The 23,961-nt window shown below is 35.0% G+C and overlaps 1 protein-coding gene across 5 annotated transcripts in view; it reads right to left on the bottom strand.

The window, feature by feature from the left end:
* The window catches only part of LOC100887988, a 48,942-nt gene that overhangs the window by 16,413 nt on the left and 8,568 nt on the right, over positions 1-23,961 (bottom strand). The window contains exons 1-4 of one of the 5 annotated variants that reach the window (XM_030976436.1): positions 10,611-11,122; positions 6,798-6,930; positions 3,834-4,033; positions 1,678-1,791 (exon numbers count right to left, since the gene is read on the bottom strand). In XM_030976436.1, coding sequence (XP_030832296.1) covers positions 1,678-1,791; positions 3,834-4,007 — 288 coding nt within the window. In that variant the 5' untranslated portion in view covers positions 4,008-4,033; positions 6,798-6,930; positions 10,611-11,122. Of the gene's footprint in view, positions 1-1,677; positions 1,792-3,833; positions 4,034-4,424; positions 4,480-4,522; positions 4,619-6,797; positions 6,931-10,610; positions 11,123-23,961 lie in introns of those variants that run through there. The other 4 variants (XM_003730383.3, XM_011671006.2, XM_030976429.1 and 1 more) reach the window with 4 other exon arrangements.

Below are 23,961 nucleotides of genomic sequence, written 5' to 3' on the forward strand. Positions count from 1 at the left end.
GGAGCCAGTGGGGGTTAACCTAGCTGGGAGAGAAACCAATTTTAATGTGCACAGATGTAAAGATTGCATAGCTCCACATAAAAAATTGACCATCTGGCATGTTCTAAGTGGTGGGTGTGGCGCCCCCACCAAAAAAGTGTCCCTTTTGAAGACAAAATAGTATTATGTAAATAATATTTTAAGGAAACCTTGAACCTTAAACACAAAGATTAAAGGTCATAAGAAAGACTTCTACTAAAAAGTTTGTGAAAAGGTACTATCCAATGCATATAACTTTTTTTTTAATAAGGAAAAACTTGTCTAGATTACATACCAATACAATAAACCAAAGTGTAAACCAAATATAGTGTATTCCAATATCAATCATTCCAAATGCTTCCCATGTGACAGGCAGAATTCACATCCCAAATTGTGAGTGTCAAACTTGCAATTCAAACACACGATAACAACAAAGCAGCTGCATATCCTATGTATGTATCCCACTTTGTATACTGTCAAAATGAATCCTTATATGGGTAGTGAATGCATGCCCCACCAATTAATAGGAAAGGAAGTAGGGGGTCATATCAGGATTAAGTAATTAATATTTCAGAGTAAATTATTTTCTCTCTGTTTGTCTATACTTTGAGTAATACACTCTCTAAGAAAGTTGGGTGTATATAGTCAGAGGATCAGCGAGGGTTTGGAAGCTTATATTGCAGAGCTCTGTTCACATAACCATCAATACAGCATTATATGCCATTCTTAGTAGATTGATACAAGCTACATTTTCTACAAGTGTGAACATACTCTACTTCACTATTGAGCTGTGGGGGTGTTCACATTACCATTACAACATAGACATAATACTGTTTCTTGCAAATTGAAACTTGTTACATTAACTCTAATGTAGACGAGCCCTATAGTCCTTCACAAAAAGGGGCTACGCATTGCATCGAATATATTTTGTAGAGAATATATATCCTGACAGTGATGATGATCGTGTTCCAACTGTACTTTTAGCTGTGGCTAAGCAGCCCATAACCACAGGAGGGGATACAGGGGTAATGGTACACCAAAGTTGAGGGGACGTGATTACTATCATTCTGTGATAACACCTATAAATAGCATTCACGTGAAAGTAGATTAAAGTATGGGTATAGGCTATTTTTATTCTGGTGAAGAATAGATTTAAATTAGAAATAAGCAAAAGTAAACAAACAAAAATGGGATACACGAAGTAGATTTTCATTCAAAGTGATAACTCTATCAATCTTAATATCTTAGAGGGTTTGTATAACATTATGCTCAAAGGAAATATTTTTCAAATTCCTAACTTCAACCCTGTAACTCCGGAACTTACAAAACATCTTAACAATCCCAAACATTGACCCTAAAACTAACTTGAAGTATTACTAAGGCTCTTAATTAGCTTTAACAAGAAAAACAGCTAATGTTGATGGAGCAATTGTTTCATCCGTGATTCAACATATTTTTTCCAGAGCATTTGCAACAGGCTACATTTCAACAAAAGTCTAGAGTCAGAGATAGGACTGTATCAAGGTTTCAGGTTATGTTTAGGATTAGGTTTAGAGTTAGTGATAGTTTTAGAGTCTAAGGAATTAGACCATGTTGCTATCACCTCTTCACCCATATATTCAATAGATCCTGATTATTAAAAGGAACAAATGTTCTTACATCTTTCAGCTCACTGCAGATATCTTGTCTCCAGTCCTTCATAGTCTTTTTGATGTCGTGTCTTTCATTTGTCATCTTGTCTATAGCAATATCCAGGTCTGAAAGAACTTGAATCTGGTATTTTTTTAAAAAAGCAAGAAATAAACATTGAAGGTACTTCAGAGCAATTTAATTATAGTGAAACCTGTTTTAACCTGAATAAAAAAAGAACTTCCTGAATATAGAGACTAAATTTTTCAAACATTTTTTCGTTGAACAATGTAATGTTGGAACCTGTACATATAAACATACCTTCTATATATAGACCACTTATCCATTACAAAAATCTCATTTCTGAGTAGTGTTTCTTGATATTCATCTATGAAAGGAACTCATAAAATAAAGACCACCTGGCTATGACTATTTATCTTGTTTCCTTGAACAATCTCTATACCGGTACAGTTTGCATAATTTCAATATAAACCGCATGTTATATGGCCGCATGTTATATGGCAGCTCACCTATACAGGTTTTTTTTAAAAGGTATCAAACTGTTTTTAAAAAGGTTCTATTTCTTTCATGAAAGTTGTAAATGAACCTTGAAGCCCCCTTTTCACACAAACTAAAAATAGTATTAATCTAAACTTATCATATTTTGACATTGATTTGGCACCAGATCAGTCATCATATGTCCCTGGGTTTTTAGAGGGATTAAACCAGGTAAGAATAATGCAGTTTTACTTAAAATAATGCAAGCATTAGGTCATGGCAATTCGTCCCCTCTTTAAACTTCACTTTGTAATAAATACTTACAATGAAGCTTAAAGGCAGTATTCCTCAATGATATTTCACCCAACTATCACAAATGTAAATCACTAAACTCTTGTTTGGAGCCTGAAAGATATTAAATCATGCAATTTTACATGCAGTATAGCATCCTTCTGGCTCCAATAGACAAAAGTTTCTTCAGATGTATAATACAGGATGTTGCTAAAGTATGACAGCTTGTCAAGAGAAACAATTGACCAACTATTATCACATTTTTAAAGCTAAATCTTTTTAATTTCTACTATATGATTTAAACACTAATTATGATAATGTATAGAATAAAACTGATCTCTAATTAAGGCATATAGACAATGAAGTGTGCAACCCTTTATTAGTCAACAATACAAAATATCCTTTGTTTGGGCAGCAAGGGCATTTACTCTGCCAATATGATTCTACACGTGACTTGTCCCGTAGCTTCATATAGATATGATTCACACACAGACTTGATCAAACCAGCTGGTGATAATTAAAGTTAATTAACACTGTATAGCAGTCTTGACCTGTCTTCATATCTGTCATTGATATGTACATCAATGACTAGGATAGGATGACCAGAGGCTACTGACAATACATATATTCCACCTGTAGCATAATTATAATAATATTATGAAAAGCCAAGTCTGTATTCTCTGTAGTCGTTCATCTAAATCGATGTCAACACACTTTAGTACATTCAGTATGTACATCAACTTGCACTAACACATCCTTGATCACTTCCCGGATACAAGTTTGACAAAAGAAAGTTATTCCAGCTAAATCTTTTTGTGGTAAAAAAAATATATACCGGTACATGTTTTTACTGAGGTTTATATAATCAGTGCCAAGAAGGATATGAAGCTTTATTAGCAAAACACAAATATTACTTAGATCACTTTACATTAAATCACAAGCTAATACATTTTCATACTTGCTTTGTGTATGGTATTAGACTGGTTCGTGACTATATATAATGGTTTTGTATAACAGAAATGAAAGATAGCGTCTGAGTATAAAACCAAGACTGAAATAAACAGAAACCTGGGGGTGTTTCACAAAGACTAAGATTGACTCTAAGTTGGACTTAACTATATGACAGGCCGTTCATGCCACTGTTTGTTCTCACCATTATAATCTTTAGATATCATATTTTTCTTCAATAATGAATTATCAAAAAATGTAAATTCTGTAGATTTGTGACCATGATTTGTACGTCCTTTGAGAGACCAATGCCAGTTAATGGTGAGAGCAAACAGTGGCATAAAGGGACTGTCATAGTTAAGTCCAACTTAAAGTCGATCTTAGTCTTTATGCAACACCCCCAGATATCTTCCACTAATCTTCTAACAAGCTCAGAAGGCGTTTCTTACCTGGTCCACCAAGGCTGAACTGACATGTTTCCTATCACTGGCATGAAGTCTGATGATAGGTAGTATGTAGACATGAAGCAGAAGCAGCACATTCTGATGCTCGTTATCGTTGCTTCCGTTGAGGATACTCCTGGCTATCTCTAGACCTTTCTCAAGGTCTCTCCCGGCAGTCATGTTGTCCTTCTGTTGTTCCAAATACCCTGTAAATTGAAAAACAGAACTGTCTCTTAATTCTCTTTTATTTTGGATAAAGACAGCAAGAAGCATGAGGATTCAAGGAACTTCCAGCACAACACCAATCTTCAGAGTCTCTTGAAAACTGTCCATCTGTCTGGCAAGAGTGTTGACCCTTGCAAACACCCTGCAATGGGAAATAACAGAACAAGGTATTTTCTATGTGATTAAGATACAGAGAAGATCGAGCTAGAAGCCTCCAAAATCCAAATCAAAACCATCTCCACTCTCCAGAATCTCTTCAAATGCTCTCCAGTTATCAAAAAATCAAGTAGCCACATTGACCTTCTGTTGGTGCAAATACCCTGAGAATAAAAACAATCTTGATGCATCTACTACACATATAGTGCTCATTACCCTCAATGAATGAAGCCATTTCACCAAGTCTGTATGAGCTATTAGGTAAGCCTTGGTCTATAATTTATAAACATCAATTAAAAACATACATATCATACCCCATGTTATCTCCAATCCTTCATCAAGAACCCGGTCCAAAATCAACTTGTCCATAGGAATCTCTATTGAAGCAACATGGTCCTAGCCTACCTGCACAAAGTTAATCATGCATTTTATCTACATTAGCTTTATGGGTATAGAGAAGAGGGTATAGCGAGAGGTCTATAAAGTCGACCTGTACAGGTGTACTATCAGCCTCCAGATCTATAGGAAAGTCAGCCAGACAGGAAGCATGTGACACTGAGCAATATTGTGACAAATGATACGATGCAAAGCACAGAAAATGGAACAATCCCATGTCCATTTTGTCAATGCTTATTTGGACAGGTTTCTCACTCTATACTCTAGGGTCTATGAACCATTGTATACCCCCCCCCCCCCCCCAGATTTTATTTCTCAATCTCTCCTTTTATACTGCTCCAAAGAAAAGTAGAGCACAAATCGAGTTGAGCATAAATAGCGGATGCCAGTTATAACTGTCAGACCCCAACAAAGAATTGGATACTAAAAGGTTGCCAAATAGATGATGCAAATAGTGTTAATTTAATTGCTCTGATAAGCATCATTTAATGATTAAGGTCAGCCTTAAAAAATCAGAAAGTAAACCCTTAATTATTTGGAGTGTTGGTGGTCACTTTGATCAATTACCCTACTAATTTCTGTCACATCACACATTTGTCAATATTGGTTTGTGTCCAACCACCAAAGTACCAAAGCAATGACTTCTACTAAGAAACCACTCCCACTATACTAATCAAATTCTTTGAGACCGCAGTGATAGATTCTACACTAGCGATTAAGTTCATGTTTCTTGCATCATTCTAAGCATGCTTGCTAACACCAGCTTTACTCACATTCTACAATTTATAGTTACAGTATCTATATTTCCCCTGAAAGATAAATGCAAAAAAATTGTGATTCCTATTGATCTACAACAAGTTGAAATATGCCAAACCAAAGAATAGCTATTTACATTGACATAGCTGAGATTTAAATTACTTAGTATAGACATGGATATGCTAATGGCAGTGTTAGACAGTAGTATATCCATAGAATAAACGCTGACCTGGAATAAAAAGGTTTAAATACATAATTCTTGATCAAATTTCCTGAATTTTGTCTTCATTCTACAATAATTTATCTTTAAACAGTCCCCAGGAAAATTAATACTTTCACTGAGATATCAACAGGAGCACTCTGATCGAATTGAATGTCTTCTAAAACAAGTTTATATTCTGGAACTTCCTTTTCTTGAACTTAATTAGCTATAGGGAGAAGTGAGAACCCAGCTTACTGTACATCCACCATCTTACAGCACCTGCTATGGGCGGTAGGTAATTAGTTTTAATCAAAGAAAAAACCTACCATCGTCAATCATCATGATGAGATTAAAGACTTAATTGGCAAATGAAATAGAGGATCTGGTGGTTTGTTCCTATGTAATGAGCCAGACTAAGGCTACACAGTATGTAAGGTGTCAAAGGGATTTGCTCCAATTGTTTTTTTTTCAGTGATTAAGACAAAGAGCTTTAATATTTACTAATATATTGTACTTGTTTTCCACAATGTGCATATTGTTTTCAAAGGGTTTTGAATAAACACCTTTCTCACAATATTTCTTTTTTTTTCCCCTCCAGGAGTAGCTTGTAAGAGAGATTGTGTCCTCATTCGCCATTTTTAAATTTATTTTTCCAGACCACATTAATATGAGTAGCAAATAAACCCAAAGTCTATCAAATGGCATGAAAAACAAACATCTCTTTTACAGAACAAACTATATACATAAGTACTGCCATTTTGGTTGTTTCATTTCATATATGCTTTCACAAAATTCAAGAAGATTACTTTTGCTTTTAACTCAAGGACTGTTAATCTGCATCACTTTTTAAGCATAGGGGAGGTTTATAGCCTATTCCAAGCACTTTCATTGTGAGATTTGAGATGGTAACGTGTACCTTCAAATCCTTAAAATATATTTACATGTTTAGAGCCAGAATGATGTTGTTGTTTTTGTTTTGTTTTCCAAAGAATTTTTTTATTCAGAATGATGTTAACTCTGTACAACAGTATATGCAAATGTCTTTGCGGCTCTCAATAAATGATATGGAATTTTATTTTAACTGTTCTGTATAAACGTTTTGCTTTTTGATGTAAATACGGTATGTTCATATTTATTCAGGGCCCCATGGAAGACCACTACTTATTGGTGAATGGGCTACCCTGACAAAAGATTAGAAATAAATGAATAAATAAATAAATAAATATGATACTTACATTCATGAGAATGTTTACATGGGTGATAAGGTGTATGACTCTGTCTCCTCTCTTTACACTCTGTGATGTTACAATTGGTCCATTGGATGCATTTTGTCTCAAGATTTAAGCACACTGTATCGATCAACAAGGCCTAGAAAAATATAATAAAAGTTACACAAAATAATGAATACAAATCAAACATAGACAAAATTACTAAATATAAATCAAACAGAAAAAACTACTTATTTTAAAAGTTGCAAATAAAACTGTGATATTTTGCATTATGATTTCAGATTCAAAATGTATTTATCATACAATTATTCTTCATGTTTGTAGTAGTAATCAATAAGCATCATTTATGCAATTACACCCCCCCCCCCCTTGCCAACAACAACAACAAATAAATATATAATAAATAAAAAAATAATGAATACAAATAAATCAGAGGAAATTAGTGCATACAAACTAAACTGAAGAAATGTAATAATGAGAAGAAAATACTGAATAGTGAATACAAGTAACACAACATTATTAGATAATTTATTACTAATCACACAGACAAAAACTAGTAAATTAAAGTCCTATAATATCAACACGAGTCATACAGAAACAATTTTAATTTCTCTAACAGAATTCAATTGAAAGAAATACAATCATATCTCATTAATTGCAGCAGGTTGGCACGTTTCAACACTAAAACATATTGGCACATTATTTACTCTCTGCATTATAGCATGTTAGAAGTTTGGAACATTCTCATTTTGGCCGTAAAGGCAAGTTTATGGGTTTGACATTTTATAAATGGCTTTTCAGCCTATGGCACAGACAAATGTTGATTCATAATTATCCAGTGTAATGAGTTTCATATTTCAGTTCTTGTATTCCAGTAATAATGCAGCAAAGTGTATGGGAAATACTCTAAGAAACCTAAACATATGTAGTGACTGAGCAATACCTCGGAAATACAAACTTTTTATTCACCGTAATACAAGGTCAATGTAGCTGTATCAAGTTCTCATGATTAATCAGGCTTACTGAAAGAAATATGATTCCCATTACAAAGTACGTGCTGATGAACCTAATCAAGACACGTTCAGTAAGTAATAACTGTGATTGGCCTCCTACGGTGAAATAATTAGCTCCAATTCTCAATCACTTACCAATTGTAAAGTCATATTTCCTGTGAAGACCATACTCTAACATAAATCACATGAATACAGTTAGCACATCCCTCTTAGACAGAACCTTATAAATGCTCAACACAGCATGCCAGTGTGTCAACTGTACATCTGCATGGGTTACTTCGAGAAGATGTGAAGTTCAAGTAAATTAAGGAAAGGGGTGCAATGGATATTTTTAGGCAACTTGTTAAAGGTAAAGACCAGTTATGGTCATGCGATTGCATTGTGAAAGAAACGTTGTGAAATCGATCAGAAAAGGTTGATCATCTAGCATATAAGTATTGGTGTGTACTGCAAGGTTCTGAAATCATCAAAATGATTATATATGGCCCAGTCTTCGTAAAGTTACAAGCACTGTACACAGAAAGATGTATATGGGACTATACACACACGTGTGCGACACGTGCGTTTATCTCTCACAGACCATGTAGATAAACTAATTTACCAAATATATCAATTAGTAGGCGGTTTCCCGGCAAAAATTTTATCAGCAGATATTAGTCAAAACATATTCTTTCACATGATTGGTAATAAGAGCTTCCATTTCATTTTTTGAAATTGGGGCGTTTCCAATACTGGTCTTTACCTTTAAGCTTTATATGACATTTTACTAAATAAAAGTTTGTTTTTTGTACATCATACCTTTAAATACAAGAAATGTCTCAATGATGGTCAAGCAGTATACAAAGGCTGAAAGATTGTCAATAATTTGGGTCAAGATTATGCATCTTTTTATGGTATTACATTACAGATCTTTAATAAGGTAACCAATTGCCATGTAATGTCTTATGACTTAGAAAGTAATAATTTTAAAGGAATACCAACAATAATATAAAGTTAGGTCTCTAATTTATTATTTAAGTATGTAAGATCTACATATACGTAGTACATCCCAACAATTATTGAAAGGTATCATTTGATTTCTTTAACCTCTTACAAAGCAGTGCCAGAAATAACTCTGATCAAGTCTAAGCAAGTAAAACTTTAACAGTAATTGAAATGAAAATACCCAAATGCTTTGTACAATTCTGTTCTGAAACACAAGATGCATTTCAAACTTCTTCTTACTCTACTGGGACAGGAAGGGAGGGGGTAAAGAAGAGAGGGGCGGTTGAGCGTGAAGTACCAGGTCACCCGGCAATGACTGAATACTAATTGGGTTCATCATACCTCTACGGTGCTATCTAGGGATTAAATTTCCTGTGCGAACTACCCTGGCTAATTTACTCAATACTGACTACAATGTGCTTCACACATTGTGCTCAAGATATCAAATCTAATTGTTTCACTGCTGAATGGTGCCATGTCTACTCCTTACTAGTCTAGAGATGAGACCTTTGGCTATGATGAATTAACACAAATAAAGAAAGTTTAGTGCAAGCTATACTAGCAGGGAAAAAAGTATTTAAAAGATTTTTTGGGCTACTTTTCAAACTTGCTTGCATAAAAATAACACTCTTTATTTTGTTTTGCATTGAACTTCATGCAAATATTTGGGGGCTCTTTTATGACTTTTAGGGGTTCTTTTGGCATTTCGGGGGCTACTTCGATTCGAGCCCCCATGTATTGAGTGACAGGAAGTCAGGAATAGAGACTATCAATAGCTTCCAAGGGCATTTTATGAAGTATGCAGGATTGACAAGTATTGTGTGAAATATGACAGACAGGCATAGATATATATTCCGGGACTATAATACAACCAAAATAGCTTAGTTCTTGCATGCGTGGCACTGGCAAGGATTTGTTCCTATACACATTAGGATACAAGTTATCATATTAAAGTATAGGCACATAATCGATAGATGAGATCAAGCCAATGTGCACCTAAATGGCTATGTAAAATGGATATGAGCAGTATACAAGAAGCCAATATGATCATTACCTTGGGAATTTAATTTTTACAACTCATTTTAATATTAAAATAAAACAATATCCAATCACAGCCTCAGACACAGGGTATAACAACTCTAGAAGCAGAATAATCCTCTGTTCTATGACAGACATATTCATGGGGCATGTAGGGTGGAAACGAGGTAGAGGAGAGGATCTCAAACAGCTGGCAACTGTCATCAACCCCTGACAATTGTTTTCTGTCATGCCATCCCTTTCATACAGGTACTTTCTGTATGAACATGTACATGTACATTGTTGGTAGTAAAATAATTGAAGAGGATTAATTGCTTCATTTATCTTCATTTCCGGAAACAATGGTCCCTCATGTTTTGTTATGATTGACAGAGATATACTTGATGTAAGTAGCTCTTTACCTTTAGACTAACATTCATTTCCTAAATGATAAACAAAACTAATCTTTAGTGGTCAAATTTTGCATAAATTGTGTTGTAAGATATAGGGATTAATACTTTCTAGGTATAAAAAGCAGACTTATACCTTAAAAATGTCCATTGTTTCATTTAAGAAATTCTATACATTTTCAAATGTTCAGTATATCCATAGATCCCTTTGTGACATTTTTCAATTCAAGGAATTGTCCACTTACATCTTACAATTCCATATGAAACTGAATGTATACAAGGCTCAATGAGCGAAAAGAGAATCATTTAATTAGTTTTGATCAGTAACAATAATATAGTTGAAGACTTCTTCAAGATTGTTTTCTAAGTACAACATAACTCTCTATTAAACTTACTGATCATGAAGATGAAAATTTGAGGGCCTGCTGACACTCCTTGTAAGGTATACCACTCCTGCACATGGTCAGATATCCAATGTATCCAAAACAAATCGACGTAAACAACAACACGATGGTAGCACGAGGAGGATCTGAAGATTTAATCACATACAGCCTCAGAGAAGGTTGGGCAATATTCCTTCAAAGGCATGTATTTCTCGTCTTCAAACCCGAGTATTGAAATGATGAGACATAAACAGTGAAATCCAGATTGTTGTTATTCCACAACATGTACAGTTGTCCGATGAACTTTTAAGAAGTTAAGAATAGAAAGATGTGAGTTTATTGTTGGACCGATCCCCGTCTGTGTGCACAGTACGTATCACTTCCCGTTTGGGACTGTGATAACGGCTAGGTAGAGAGTGAGGGAACCTCTTTAACTTCAGACGTAGCCAGCTACTGTGCAGCTACTGGAAGGGATAATGACAAAGGATCAGCGATTAACAGGACTCGCTGCTGTTGAACCATTGCCGCGGAGGGAGAGACCCGGTCTGACAAGCTATTCTAGGAGCCATGTCCATGACAACGCAACGTAATTGATGTTTCCAACTTGCGTTAGGACCCCCTAGTCTTTGTGAGTCATCACAGGTCTTGGAGCTGAGGCTCGTTGCCAAGGGGAAATCGTCATTACTCGCATCTTCCTAGCAACCACGCAGGCAGGCTGACAGGTTGCACTGAATTAGTCTCTATCAAGGTAATCAAAGTGTAGAATCTTATCCTTAACCAAGGACATGTTCAAGACAAGTACTATATTTTTTATTCTAAATATTCAACTTCAGGATAGAAATTGATTGAGGTGACAGGATTCAAATTATTGAACTCAAAGCAAAACAAATCTTGTCGATAGTCCTTTTGTTCTTGAACAATAATAGGATTTATTGCAAGAAAATTTGTGTCACTATTAACAATCCGCTGATTATGCATAAATTGCAACTCTACTCCAAAGGTATGATTTAAATTAATGTATGGACATTGCAGTCTTGTAATTGTTTACAAATGTTCCATGGGGAATTTGCAATTACCTCATGATTGTGATTTGGGAATCTCTATAAATGTTTCAAATTATGTTACACATGATAAAACTATTTATAACATCATTTTGAGCACCTTTGTTCTATCGTTAATCAATTCCCTACTACCGGTAGTCACATCCCGTCTCCTAGGCTACAATGGAGAGCCGTTGGGGAATAGCTCACCTGAGTGGAAGGGGTTACCTACACCACACTCGATCTACCTGATGAGGACAAAAGAGTTTATGAACTAAGCCTATAACGACCTGGTCCAAATCAAGATGGCTGCCAATGACGTAGGAAGAGAGAGATTGCAATCAACGTAGTAATGAAAGCGATTTAAGCAGGTTAATTGACAATGACTCCCATTTTGTTCAAATTACTGATTCAGCCTCGCATCCAGATGACTGGGCCTTCTACAGCCCTAGGTCTTACGTACTTCAGTAATGCCATTGACGACAGAGAGAATCCCAGGCCAAAAGGAAAGATGTTCCTTTGACAATTACTCTCAGTTATCATAGAAATTTGAGAGTTTTTTTTTTTATTGGGCTGGAACAAACCCAAGGTAAGTCGTGTATCTACGTCAGTTATGATCTTAAAATAGACCTTTCTGAAAGCAATCTGCGTAATCAATTTTTTTTTTCAGTTGGGATTTCAAAGTTATGAAACTGTCTTAACCACCTCCCTGGGCTACAGTTGATCAAGGTCTGTAGACTTACGAATTGCTGGGATATACTAATAGCAGATTAACCTACTGACTACATACATGTTTTATTCCTTTAGGCTTCAGATATGAGCCCCCTGGTTACTGAAGTCAAAGGATCTATTGAGCACAATTAACTTAATAAGTAAATGTAAATTCATATCATTTAAACATGAATATAGATAATCTACTACAAGGAGATATCGACTGTCTTCCTGAAGCAGATTTGTAGTGTTGAATGCATCGGCATCTTTCTGACCGATACTGTTCTTCTGCTAGACCTACACCCAGGGACCTGATTACCGAGTCTGACCACAACCTATGCCTCACCAAGGAGAACAATAAGACCCAAATTTCCATCATTTCACAGAGAATATCGACAGCTAATTTGAGTCCAACCACCTCTGCTTTACTCCGGCCCCACCCACTCCTTTGTCCCACGAGATGATTAGGATGGGTCTCTTACGCAGGTTGATAATTATCTTAATGGCAATGAAGGACTCTTAGCAGACGCTCTTTGGGTGTATTCTCATTATCACTCTCATGAAGACAAGTACGAGTCTAGATGGGTTGATCTATGAGAAGTTTTAAATGTTTCAAAAATTTCCACAAGAAATTATCTAAAGAACAAGACATTTATACATTTTCTAACTCTTGAACATCATCAAACACATTAGAAAATTCTATGATTTCTATGATCATCTACATTTTTGGTACTTTGATGCTGAAGAGGGGTGTATAGATTCTTCAAATAGAAGAGAGTCTGTATCATGTTCTTAATAACATAAAGATTCAATCTTCGAGAAATATTTTGTAACTTTTGGGGTACAAAAGTGGGAGTGTCGTGGTCGAGTGGTTTAAGGCGCTTGACTGTAGATGCGAAGGTCGAGGGTTCGAATCCCGACATGGCACTAATATCCTTTGGCAAGATATTTACCTGCATTTGCTACTCTCCACCCAGGTGTTAAATGGGTAACCGGTAGGATGCGAACGTTCATGTGGTTGGACGAGCAAGCGTGCGCTTGTAAAATGGCGACAGGCTGGAATGCTCCCCTGGGAGTGGGAAATGTGCACACATTGTGTGCAGGTAAGCCTGAATCCGATGACCGGGGTAATAATATATCTGTAAAGCGCTAAGGCACATCGTTGGATGGGTGTATTGAGCGCTATATAAAAAAAACGGATTATTATTATTATTACAAAAAGTGGAAGGCAACATGCACAGGGAAACATAGTGTTGCCGATTTGTCTAATAATCCTCAAGAACGATCCTTCATATTTTTTTTCTCAAATGATTAGGAACCTTTTTATTGAATTTCACTGCTTATATTTGAATCAAACATGAAGTAAGTATTGAACTGAAAAACATTATCAATATCTACAGAAGAAATCTGTTTGTGATCAGAGCTTTTTCAGACAAGTGACAACCTAAGCTCTGCAGTTTTGTACGAGGGAGCAGGATTCGTCAAAGATGAGTTGTACTGGCTTATTTGGGGATAGTGGAAACACACCTTACTTGACATTTCACACAAGTCTTTAGATGTCTGTTCCATGACAAGTATGACACTTCTTTGTCTGCTCCCATCAAGATAGGACACCACAGGCATGAAAGGTGAGACCCTCATTTAGATCAAGCATTGTCCCCTTGGCTACCTTTGTGTGACCACAGTATGAGCCCTGATTTCAAGGGACTTTGGTTAACTTAAGTGACAGATATGAGGGGGCAAAAGTTTAGAGAAACTTTCACAAGCAAGTTTTGAATTTACTAATGTGACTTAAATGTGACTTTGAATAAATCAGATGTATGCAAATATTATTTTCATGAACAACAAAATTACTGAATTGAAATAAATGTTGTAAACAAAATGACTGAGGATCTGTTTTTGAATTCTGTGATCAATTTTTTTCTCAACTCTCTCTCCTCGTCTGTCTCTCCTTCTCTCTCTCTCTCTCTCTATCTCTCTCTCTCTCTCTCTCTCTCTCTCTCTCTCTCTCTCTCTGTCTGTCTCTGTCTTTGTCCTCTTTACCTCTATTCAGAAATGCATAATCTCTTCAGAAACACAGCTTTTGGACAAGAACACTTTTTACCAATTTGCCATTTCACAGAAACATGAATTATTTATGACGGAAATGTAATTACACTAATATGAAAATTGAAAGACAAAACTTGTCATTCTTTCACAGCATCAGAAGTGCCATATCATCCTTTAGGAGGGAGGGAGGGGTGGATGAATTCCTCTCTATCAATCCATGATCTAGTTCTAACACAGAGATGATACCATCATCTACTCACTGACAACAGTGCGGTTTTTGTGGATCAAATAGGATCATGGATATCATGAGGTGTTAACAGATTCCCCTTTCTAAGTTTCTTGGTAAGATCGAGGGACAATTACGACCACTTCCAACTTCTGAAGTTCATGAAATGTTCCTCAACAAAAATTTGTATCCCTAATCCTTGTCTGATGACATTATGATCTAGTTCATGCGCAATTAAATCCATTAACCTTCAAAGATGATACCGGTTTCCAATCACACACAAATAAGGATGTTTTCAAAATAAAATGCAATGGACCTACACTATCCAACTTAACATTCCCATGAGAATCTCATCACTATCATCGTCATCAGAATTCAATGTACATGAAGGTTTCCTAATTTCCTTACTTTCATTTTCCCAAAAGCTTACATAATTTGAGGGATAATGAAAAATAGAATATGGATACAAAATTATAAAAAATAAAATAAGGATACAAGCATCTGGAACCATTACTTCTTAGTGATAATTTTGTTTTTCAACTACTAAAGAAGATATAAATAGTACATTCCATCATTATTAAAAGAAATGAAAGACTAATTATTTTGTCGACTATGAAATTAAAAGCATCCATAATGGTCTTAATGAAAATAAAAACTAGTGATACATATAAAGGCACTTGCATAATAATGTCACACTGAAAACAATCTAGCATATCATTCAATTTGGAACTGCTAAACGCCATGTTGAGAGAGTCCTGCATTCCCATGACAATGAATCATTTGCATAATGTAATTTGTTAAAATCATTGAAGAGCTTGCCCATATAATATTGCCTCTCCTTTGTTCCTTTTTGTGGGATTATGGAAATTAGATTTTCAAACAAACAAAAATGTATATGAAGTTAATTATACATACAGTATAATGTCAGAAAAATTATCACTGTAGAAAAATCGCCTGCACCTGTCATGGAGCACTTTTATTTGCTAGAAATAAATAACAAACCACTTCCTTACATCTTGTCCAAACCAACGGAACTAAATCAATGACAAGTTGTCTAAACAGTGACATGGTTTTGAGATAGGCCTCTATTGGGGTCTAATAATCATTATCATTCTATTAATAACAAAAAAGAAAAAATCCAAGGAAATGTTGAATTAATAACAAAGAAAAATGATTTAATAACAGTTGCAGCAACCTGTTGTACAGGGGACAGCCACTCTGACAAATATTTTAAATTAACTGATATAGGCTTGTAACATGCAATGTCTATCTCCAATCACTGTATCCCCCCCCCCCCCCTAACAAAAAAATATAAAAAAAATAATAATAATAATAATAACCCCTAAATGTGAACTGAGGAAGTGTACAACGAGTGCCATTAAACATCAAGATTAAAGTACATGTATGTCATGCACACACCTGGCATTCTAGGAAAAAGAACTTAAAGAAACGCAGATCAGATTCAATCACATGCTATGTCATTCACTCAGACAATTGGTATGAAATCATTTCCTTTTCTTGTCAAAATGTTGACATCTGTTCCACTTTCTACCTGTTCATGTCAATTTTACTTAGCTCTATTGATTGGTGTACACTATGTAGCAGGAAAGGATTTCTTTTATTTGTTTTGTTTCATCAATCAATTTTCTGAAAGACAAAGTCTTTGAATTCTAGAGAACATGAGCAAGCATTCTTCAAACAATTTTGCCTGTTTAATAAATGTATCTTCACCCTAACAATTTTTTTTTTTATAAACAAACAGTGTAAAAATTACTCTCCTCAAGTATTTCATGGAGTACAGTTCACAAAATACTAATATTATAGAACTTACTGTTACTTACAAATAATAACAAATATAAGGTCAAAATGTGTCTTAACATTATCAACAAATCGCCCCAGTTTGACCGGTAAATGGGATAAATGGTCAGCGGGGGCACCACGGTCAGTCAGCAGATTATAGATCACGCTTTACTTGATCCCAATTACCATGTCAATGATTCATTTCCTCATACAGACACGTTCATTCTTATGCTAACCAATGTTCTGTGGTACATCTTGTGGCCAGTGGTCATTGATGACCAGTCTTTTACCCTCTGGTCAAGAAAAGCCAGAAAGAGGCTCACACCGGCTTAAATTATTAGGAAACACTCTTATATGATCAGGTGTGTTATCACTCTCATTCTGTTAATGAATTTACTTGTATTACGTTTAACATGAGGAGCCACATGTTTCAAGGTACATTTCCTAAATAGCACATAATTCCAAATACAAACATTTCTTACACAGTGAACTTTGTATAAAAACTGCTCAAGTGAAATAAACATGTGGTCTATAAAAAAGTTGTCTTTCTTAGTTTCTTTACAGGTGGTTGCTATAAGCAGGTTTCAATGAAACAGATCATACATTCATTCACCCTTAATGAATTTCTTTTTTAAATGAAGGTTTCAGCTTAGGGTTCATTCAATCTATTTTGAATGATTAAGTTTTTATAAAAATGCAATAAAGTACAGTGTAATATGGACCTGACTCAGGTCCGCTTTGTTAAATAAGTAATTTTCTTCTTAAAATGTAATTAGCATTTCAGAGATCATTGAAATAACAACTTTCAAAAATCAGCTACCTTCTGGTTTCTAGTTTGGCACTACAGACTCTGCCAAGTTGTAATCCAGAAGTTAGTTGTGCTTCATGATTTCAGAGCATAAATAATTCCTTACATATAAATGTTATCAAGGAATGTAAACACATAAATAAATCTTGTAAATATAAAAGAGCTATAAATAAGTTCACATCTCAGTAAGATCTATTTCAAATTTTTAAATCTTATTTCCTGACAAAAGTATATGGGAGCCATTTGGTTGTTTAAAATAATACAATCGGCACTGACTGAGTGAAGGGGTAAAACAGTGTCATAACTCCTACGCACACAAAATAAGGGGGTAGAAAACACTTGGGAAAGAAGGCGTCAAACGTTGAGTCATTCTTACAAGGTTTACAAACTCTAAAACTTAGTTCAATACTGCCCTCTACTGCTTTTGATGGAGCTTTATGTGAAACTGGCCTTTGTCTGTGTTCTCCATTCACAGCAATAAGAAACAGGGTTAAAGCAGTATTTCTGCCTGGTAATGGACTGGAAAATATTGACAATTTACTGTGCATGTACATACTATACATGTGAAATACCTATGACAGTTTTTGATAGTTTCATTCATAAGGATATATCCATCTTCAGATTTCTTGTCTGCAAAATTAAATGATGTATAAATATTTTATTTTCAGTCAACGTTTTATTTCATTTGAATTCAACATGCATTGACCATGGCTTTAATCCAGATATATCTTTGGCTTAATCTTAAAAATATCATTACAGAATCAACATAGAGACAATTATATTACATATCTATTGACTTCAATCCTCTATAGCTCCATGCCAATTACATAATTAATTGACAGGAAGTATTACATGTCAACCATTCCAATGTATTCTGATTTATGAAAGAGTGGAATCACATCTTCCTTTTGAGACAAGTGAGTAAGGATGGTGACTTTTTGAGAGTCAGAAGGATGTTGTTAACCCATTCCCTGCTGGAACCGGTTGGCTTCTGTATAAAGCCTATATGGGCATGAGAGAATTTAGAAGTCAGCAGGTTAACTGTCATGAGGTAAACTGTTTATGAGTTGAACATGAGCTATTGTCAGTCCTGTTCGATAAAATTAACTAATCTAAATTCTATCTTCATCCGTCTGCATCATAAGTTTCTTTCAGTATTTTTCTTCTTCTTCTTTGGGTTGATGATTTAACTCCATCCATTGAAACAACTCTCTTTAAGAAGAAGAAAAAAGAATTCTCGCTAACATTTTACCTCTTTAAGTTGTGTTTATCTATTTTGTTTGAGGGGGTGTTGAGACAAACAATGAATCCACAATACCTTAAGATGTAGTCTTATTGGTCAGTTTGCAGTTGGCATGGTAGTGTGACTCGGTATTACATTATGACACACTCACATACAGCTCATGCACATAAGCTAGGGTATTACATGTAGGCCAATAAGTAGAGATGTTGAGCTCACACTCACAACAGCATGATGTCATACACTGAGCGAGCGCTGAGGAAGGGGAAGGGGAGGGGGTTTCTCTTGGGCTACAATCCAACGGCTTCATGTTGGATTTATGGTGTAGTGAAAGAGAGACCTCTCTTGTCTTGCTTCATCCAACAAATCATATTTGAATTTGGTTTTATAATGCACATATTCATCTACTGCAGGGTTGTACAGAGACATTTTGATGGATAAATCTAATTAGATTTATGTCATAATATTCAGCAGGCATGGGATTTGAATGAGAATGTTGGGATTTGAAGACATATTGATGCAGATCTGTCAATTTGGATTAAAAGTACATTTCACTTACACCATATGACTGTTTTCAATTTTATTAACAGCGATTAAATTTATTTCTTTACTTTTAATTGATAAGTAATAAAAATTAGCAATTATGTAATCAGTGATGGACCAAGGAAATCCTAAAAGGGGGCACAATTTTGTGCATGGGTTAGTACCTGTTGTCACATTTTTGTAAAGAGTTGTAAAAACAAAATTACAGGGAGCACATTTGTCCTTGTGTTTGTGCTGTCTTAGTAAGAGCAGCGAGGGTCACTCCCCCCCCCCCCCCACCCAACAGTGCACATACCTTTCTATTAAAAAGATAAAAAATAAAATTGTCTAACTTAATCAAAGTGATCTCATTTCATCCAAACACACAAAAACATAGAGACTTGACGTTCCCCACAACCAAATGGCCCCTATTCTATAAATATTTTAGAACACAAGTTTGTAACTCACTTTGAAATTTAAACTACTAGTACATCATACACACGTTGATGGGACAGTCACGCTTACAGAGAAATGAAGATTAAAGAGAGATTAATGAGATTAATAAGAAGAAAGACGACTCAATTGTCACGTTCCCAGGATGCACATGGAAGGTCCAATGACCAGAAATTGTTGAAGTGACTTCCTGTGCTATCAGTTACCATAGTAACCGGTATGGGTCAGACCGGGATCGTCCCTCTGGAGGATTCTAGATCTAGTTCCTGATCACCTGTTGCCTTAAATCATGTCCATCAACAAATTATGACCTCCCAAATACATGTATACACTGAAGCACAAACTTACAAGTGCATGTGAGATACTGAGAGGGAGCGACACTGAAAATATAATATTGGGACAGTATAGTACAAAGTCTAAGTAACTTCACCTGCATGTAAACAATGGACACATAGCCATTGACTCATCAATAACCTTAAAAGGAAGATAATTCTGAATCTGATGATCTCGTGATGATTTTGTAGCTTGTCTGAATAGAATGTTGAAATGAATTAGACCTTTGTCAAATACATGGAAGGTACATGTAAGAGCCAATACTTCATGAAATAAAATACTCCTTCTCAACTTAATAAGGTATTTGTATGTACTGTAAAGACCACAGTATTTTGTAATACCCTGTAGGTCTACTGTATAAAACTCATCTTCTGGCTTTAATACAAAAATGATCATGCTTACTGTGTTTGGGCATATCATAAAACTGATAGTTTCACTTTTATAAACAATTTAATTGTTTCACTTGAAACAATGACAAGGCTGTCAGCTATTGTGTTTTTATTTAGGGTACAACGTTCAGAAGCAGACTGGACTTTGCATTTGTGAATTTCAAATCATGATTTTTATCATATTGGTACAGGTATATTCTCTTGTGGTTTGTAAAAGTTCATAGAAACTGAACAATACGTATTTTTTCTAGAATTTCCCAGTACGCATTTGATGATGAGAGGGTTTTCAAGATATAGGCCTACATACAAACATCCAAAAGAACAAGTGAGATATTCTCATATAATTTTAATCATGTTCTGTCTGATTCAAGCATTAGTGGGGCTATCAGCACTATCCAATATATCGAAACTTACATGTACATGTATGGGACAAAATAGATTGGACCTGCCAGTAAAATAATAAACTTCCGTAAATTCCCCCAAAAGTGTATATCAAAGTGAATTGGGCAATAAGAAAAATATAAATATTGCTCTTTGATATGTTAGAATACAATCTTTTTGCTTGTAACATTCTATAATACTTTCACAATAACAAGAGTATCTCAAGATAGTTTCATGTTATACATGATTTGACAAAATCACAGCTCGAGAAAATATACTGACTTAAATCCTAAATATGTCTTATTTCTTCATGCAGACCTATGCTGTTGTGCCTCTTCACCTTTTCCTTCGTACTTATTACAGCTGTCAGTGCATCACTTTAATTTTTGAGTTGAAAATGCATATTGTAACCTATACCTTTAATACGTTCCTATTGTGTTTGGCAGTCACTCACAGGCAACATGGTATGAATCATTCAGAAATACAAAGACAAACTGTCAGTGCATCACTTTAATTTTTGAGTTGAAAATGCATATTGTAACCTATACCTTTAATACGTTCCTATTGTGTTTGGCAGTCACTCACAGGCAACATGGTATGAATCATTCAGAAATACAAAGACAAACATGAGTCTGCTCATGCACATCTGTGTGACTGTACTAATTATTATATAAATATGTCACACAAACAAAGTCATTAGCAGTAATTACACAGAATCACAAGATAGGTATTTGACAATACTGCATTATAGTCCAAAATAAATTTCTAGTAAATAATTTTTAAAAAGGGTACCGTAGTCGAATAGTGGTAAGGGAAGAACACTATACAAAAAAGTGACAAGTACAGGGGTTATTATTAAAGAGATATTTTCTGTTTTTTGTATTTTGGAGGGGTATTCCTACAGGGGTGTATAGAGTTCCTGATTTATTATTGTTTATTTTATTAATATGGTAGGCTATGTAGAAAATATCCTACAAAATGTGAAATACATCCTTTTTCTATTCTTGCTACAAATACAGTTGATACTTGATAGGCCAACAATATATGGATTATGTGGCAGTAATGTAAACTAAGTAATTCCTCAAACTGTGAAAAGGCATTGAATTTATATAGGAAGAGAAATGTGAACTTTGTTTGAAATTAGCGAGTGACCAGAGTGCATTTTCATCAAATATTAATCATGAAATTATTACATGTATCCACAGAATGGGGAAGTAAAACAAAATTGATCTCGTTGAAATTCAGGATACAAAGATTCTTAAAGCACTTTACTAGAAAAATTAATACTATCATAAATAGAGATTTGAAATGGGTTACAAAATATTGCATAAAACGAAAAGGGGAAATCCCTGCATTCACTTTATGGGTGAAACAAACTTATACATTTTTTTCCTCAAACCTACATTGCAGCTATATCCAAAAAGGGACTGTTAAAAGTCAAATAAATTTCATCTTTATGAGGTACATGTATTAGTGATTGCTTTGTCTGGATTTTTGCAAAAACTAATTATTATTCTACTTTGGATTTTTTCAAAAGATTTTTCCAAGATCAATGAAGCCAAGCCCACAGGAGGTCTCTATGCATGTGCCTCATATGTATGGATTTCAAAATTATGGGGGTATAGAATTACATAGGGGTGCTAGTGTGGACCCAGAAGTTTGTGATTGCAACCTCATGCATTTGAGCTGCTTGCAAATATTGCAACAATTTACCATTTTTAATTAAATTCATATTTTCATTTTGAGCTTGTTGTCAGACAGGAGGATTACCTCAAAAGTCACTACACAATCAACTTGTTACATATCTGGCTAGAGTACCATGTGTTTGTATTCACTACCTATTACAAGTACTATAACTGACAATGGATTTAATCTTATTGCCATGGCATGGCCTTAGAAAAGAACAGGTGAATGAGGGTAACATGACTGACTCACACCATTCATTATCGACATGACATGGATTTGAGTATCTCTTTAACCACAACAGTTGTAGTTAATCAAGACATACTCTATCACTGGCTATTCACATACAATATGCTGTCAATTTACCAAATATAAATGCTTCACTAAACTTTGTGTTTTTTGAAACAAACAAAATATCTAGAAATCTTTCATTTTTGCACCTTAAGGGTATTCTAAGGAGTTAATGTACAGATCATCTCATTCTTTCACCATATATCATATGCTCCTCTTTTTCACAACACCCCCCCCCCCCCCTCTCACCCCATCAGGTGCCATCACATACATGCCAACAAAAGGGAACTTTCTTCAACTTTAAAAAGCAAACAAATTAAATCCTACATTCTAGAAACCAATTCTTTCATACAATACAGACATAGGAAAGAATGTCTTGGCTTTATAACAACCTTTAGAATATTTTCCATACAAGGTCAGCACAGTGTGCATGGTTTATATCTGATCTGTTCATACATCTCAAAATAACTCTTTCACTCAGCATGAGGAAGCTCTAGCTCCCCTCCATCAGGATGATATCTAGGGACATGGTCCTTATCTTCAGTCTAGACCAGACAGACACTCATTCAAATTGGGTGAAATTGCAGAAAGATAGAATCTGGCAAAGGGGTGAATATTTTTTCTCTCAAGAAAATCAACTTCTCATATGTCTCCTTCTAGTAAAAATTGAGAGAGAGAGGTGTGAAAATGAATATTCCCAAGGATTTGGTTTTACCTGAAAATATCAACTAAACAAAATACTAAGCACTGAGTCACTTCTTGTTTGTTTTTCTTTGGTATATATGAATGTATGTAGATAGTAGATTTAGAAGGTAATATTTGTTTTGTGCATGCACGCTGGTTTACTACTAGTCTACAGTGAATAACTCAAGCCTGAGTAGAACTCAAATGCAGGTACATATATGTAGTGTCTCTTTAAATTTTGAACTGGGGGGGGGGGGGGGTCTAGTTCCATTTGAGAGTTTTGGGGCCAGAAAAAAAAATTGTCATATTTTTTTCAGGTCAAGCTGTAAAATGAATGACATAAACGTAAAGATCATTTGAGAACTAATCTTGGGCTTAAATCGGAGCTTGGTATGATCAGTGTGTAAGAAGGCAGCTGGGTTTAAGCTCTGATTTCAGAATGCTCATACACCAGCGCTTAAACATGATCACTTTAATCTAAACATGTGCATACCAAGTCTTAGCTTTGACTTAACACAGTATTCTGTCCATAATAACATAAGAGGTATCATTCCAAATCCAAATGTATCACAGCGCTAGATTCAAGAATATCACGCAAGCTATCGCCTCATTCATTCTGAGTCAAATCAGTGGCTTGGTAAACCAACTTGTCATAACTTACGTAGGCCTTACGAATCTGGGCTTTCTTAGCCCTTATCCTATAAGATTTCACATCAAATGCATCGAGTAAATTTTATTATAAAACAGTAAATA

The sequence above is a fragment of the Strongylocentrotus purpuratus genome, unplaced genomic scaffold (genome assembly GCF_000002235.5).
Source record: "Strongylocentrotus purpuratus isolate Spur 01 unplaced genomic scaffold, Spur_5.0 spur5_contig_870, whole genome shotgun sequence".
NCBI lineage: Eukaryota > Metazoa > Echinodermata > Echinoidea > Camarodonta > Strongylocentrotidae > Strongylocentrotus > Strongylocentrotus purpuratus.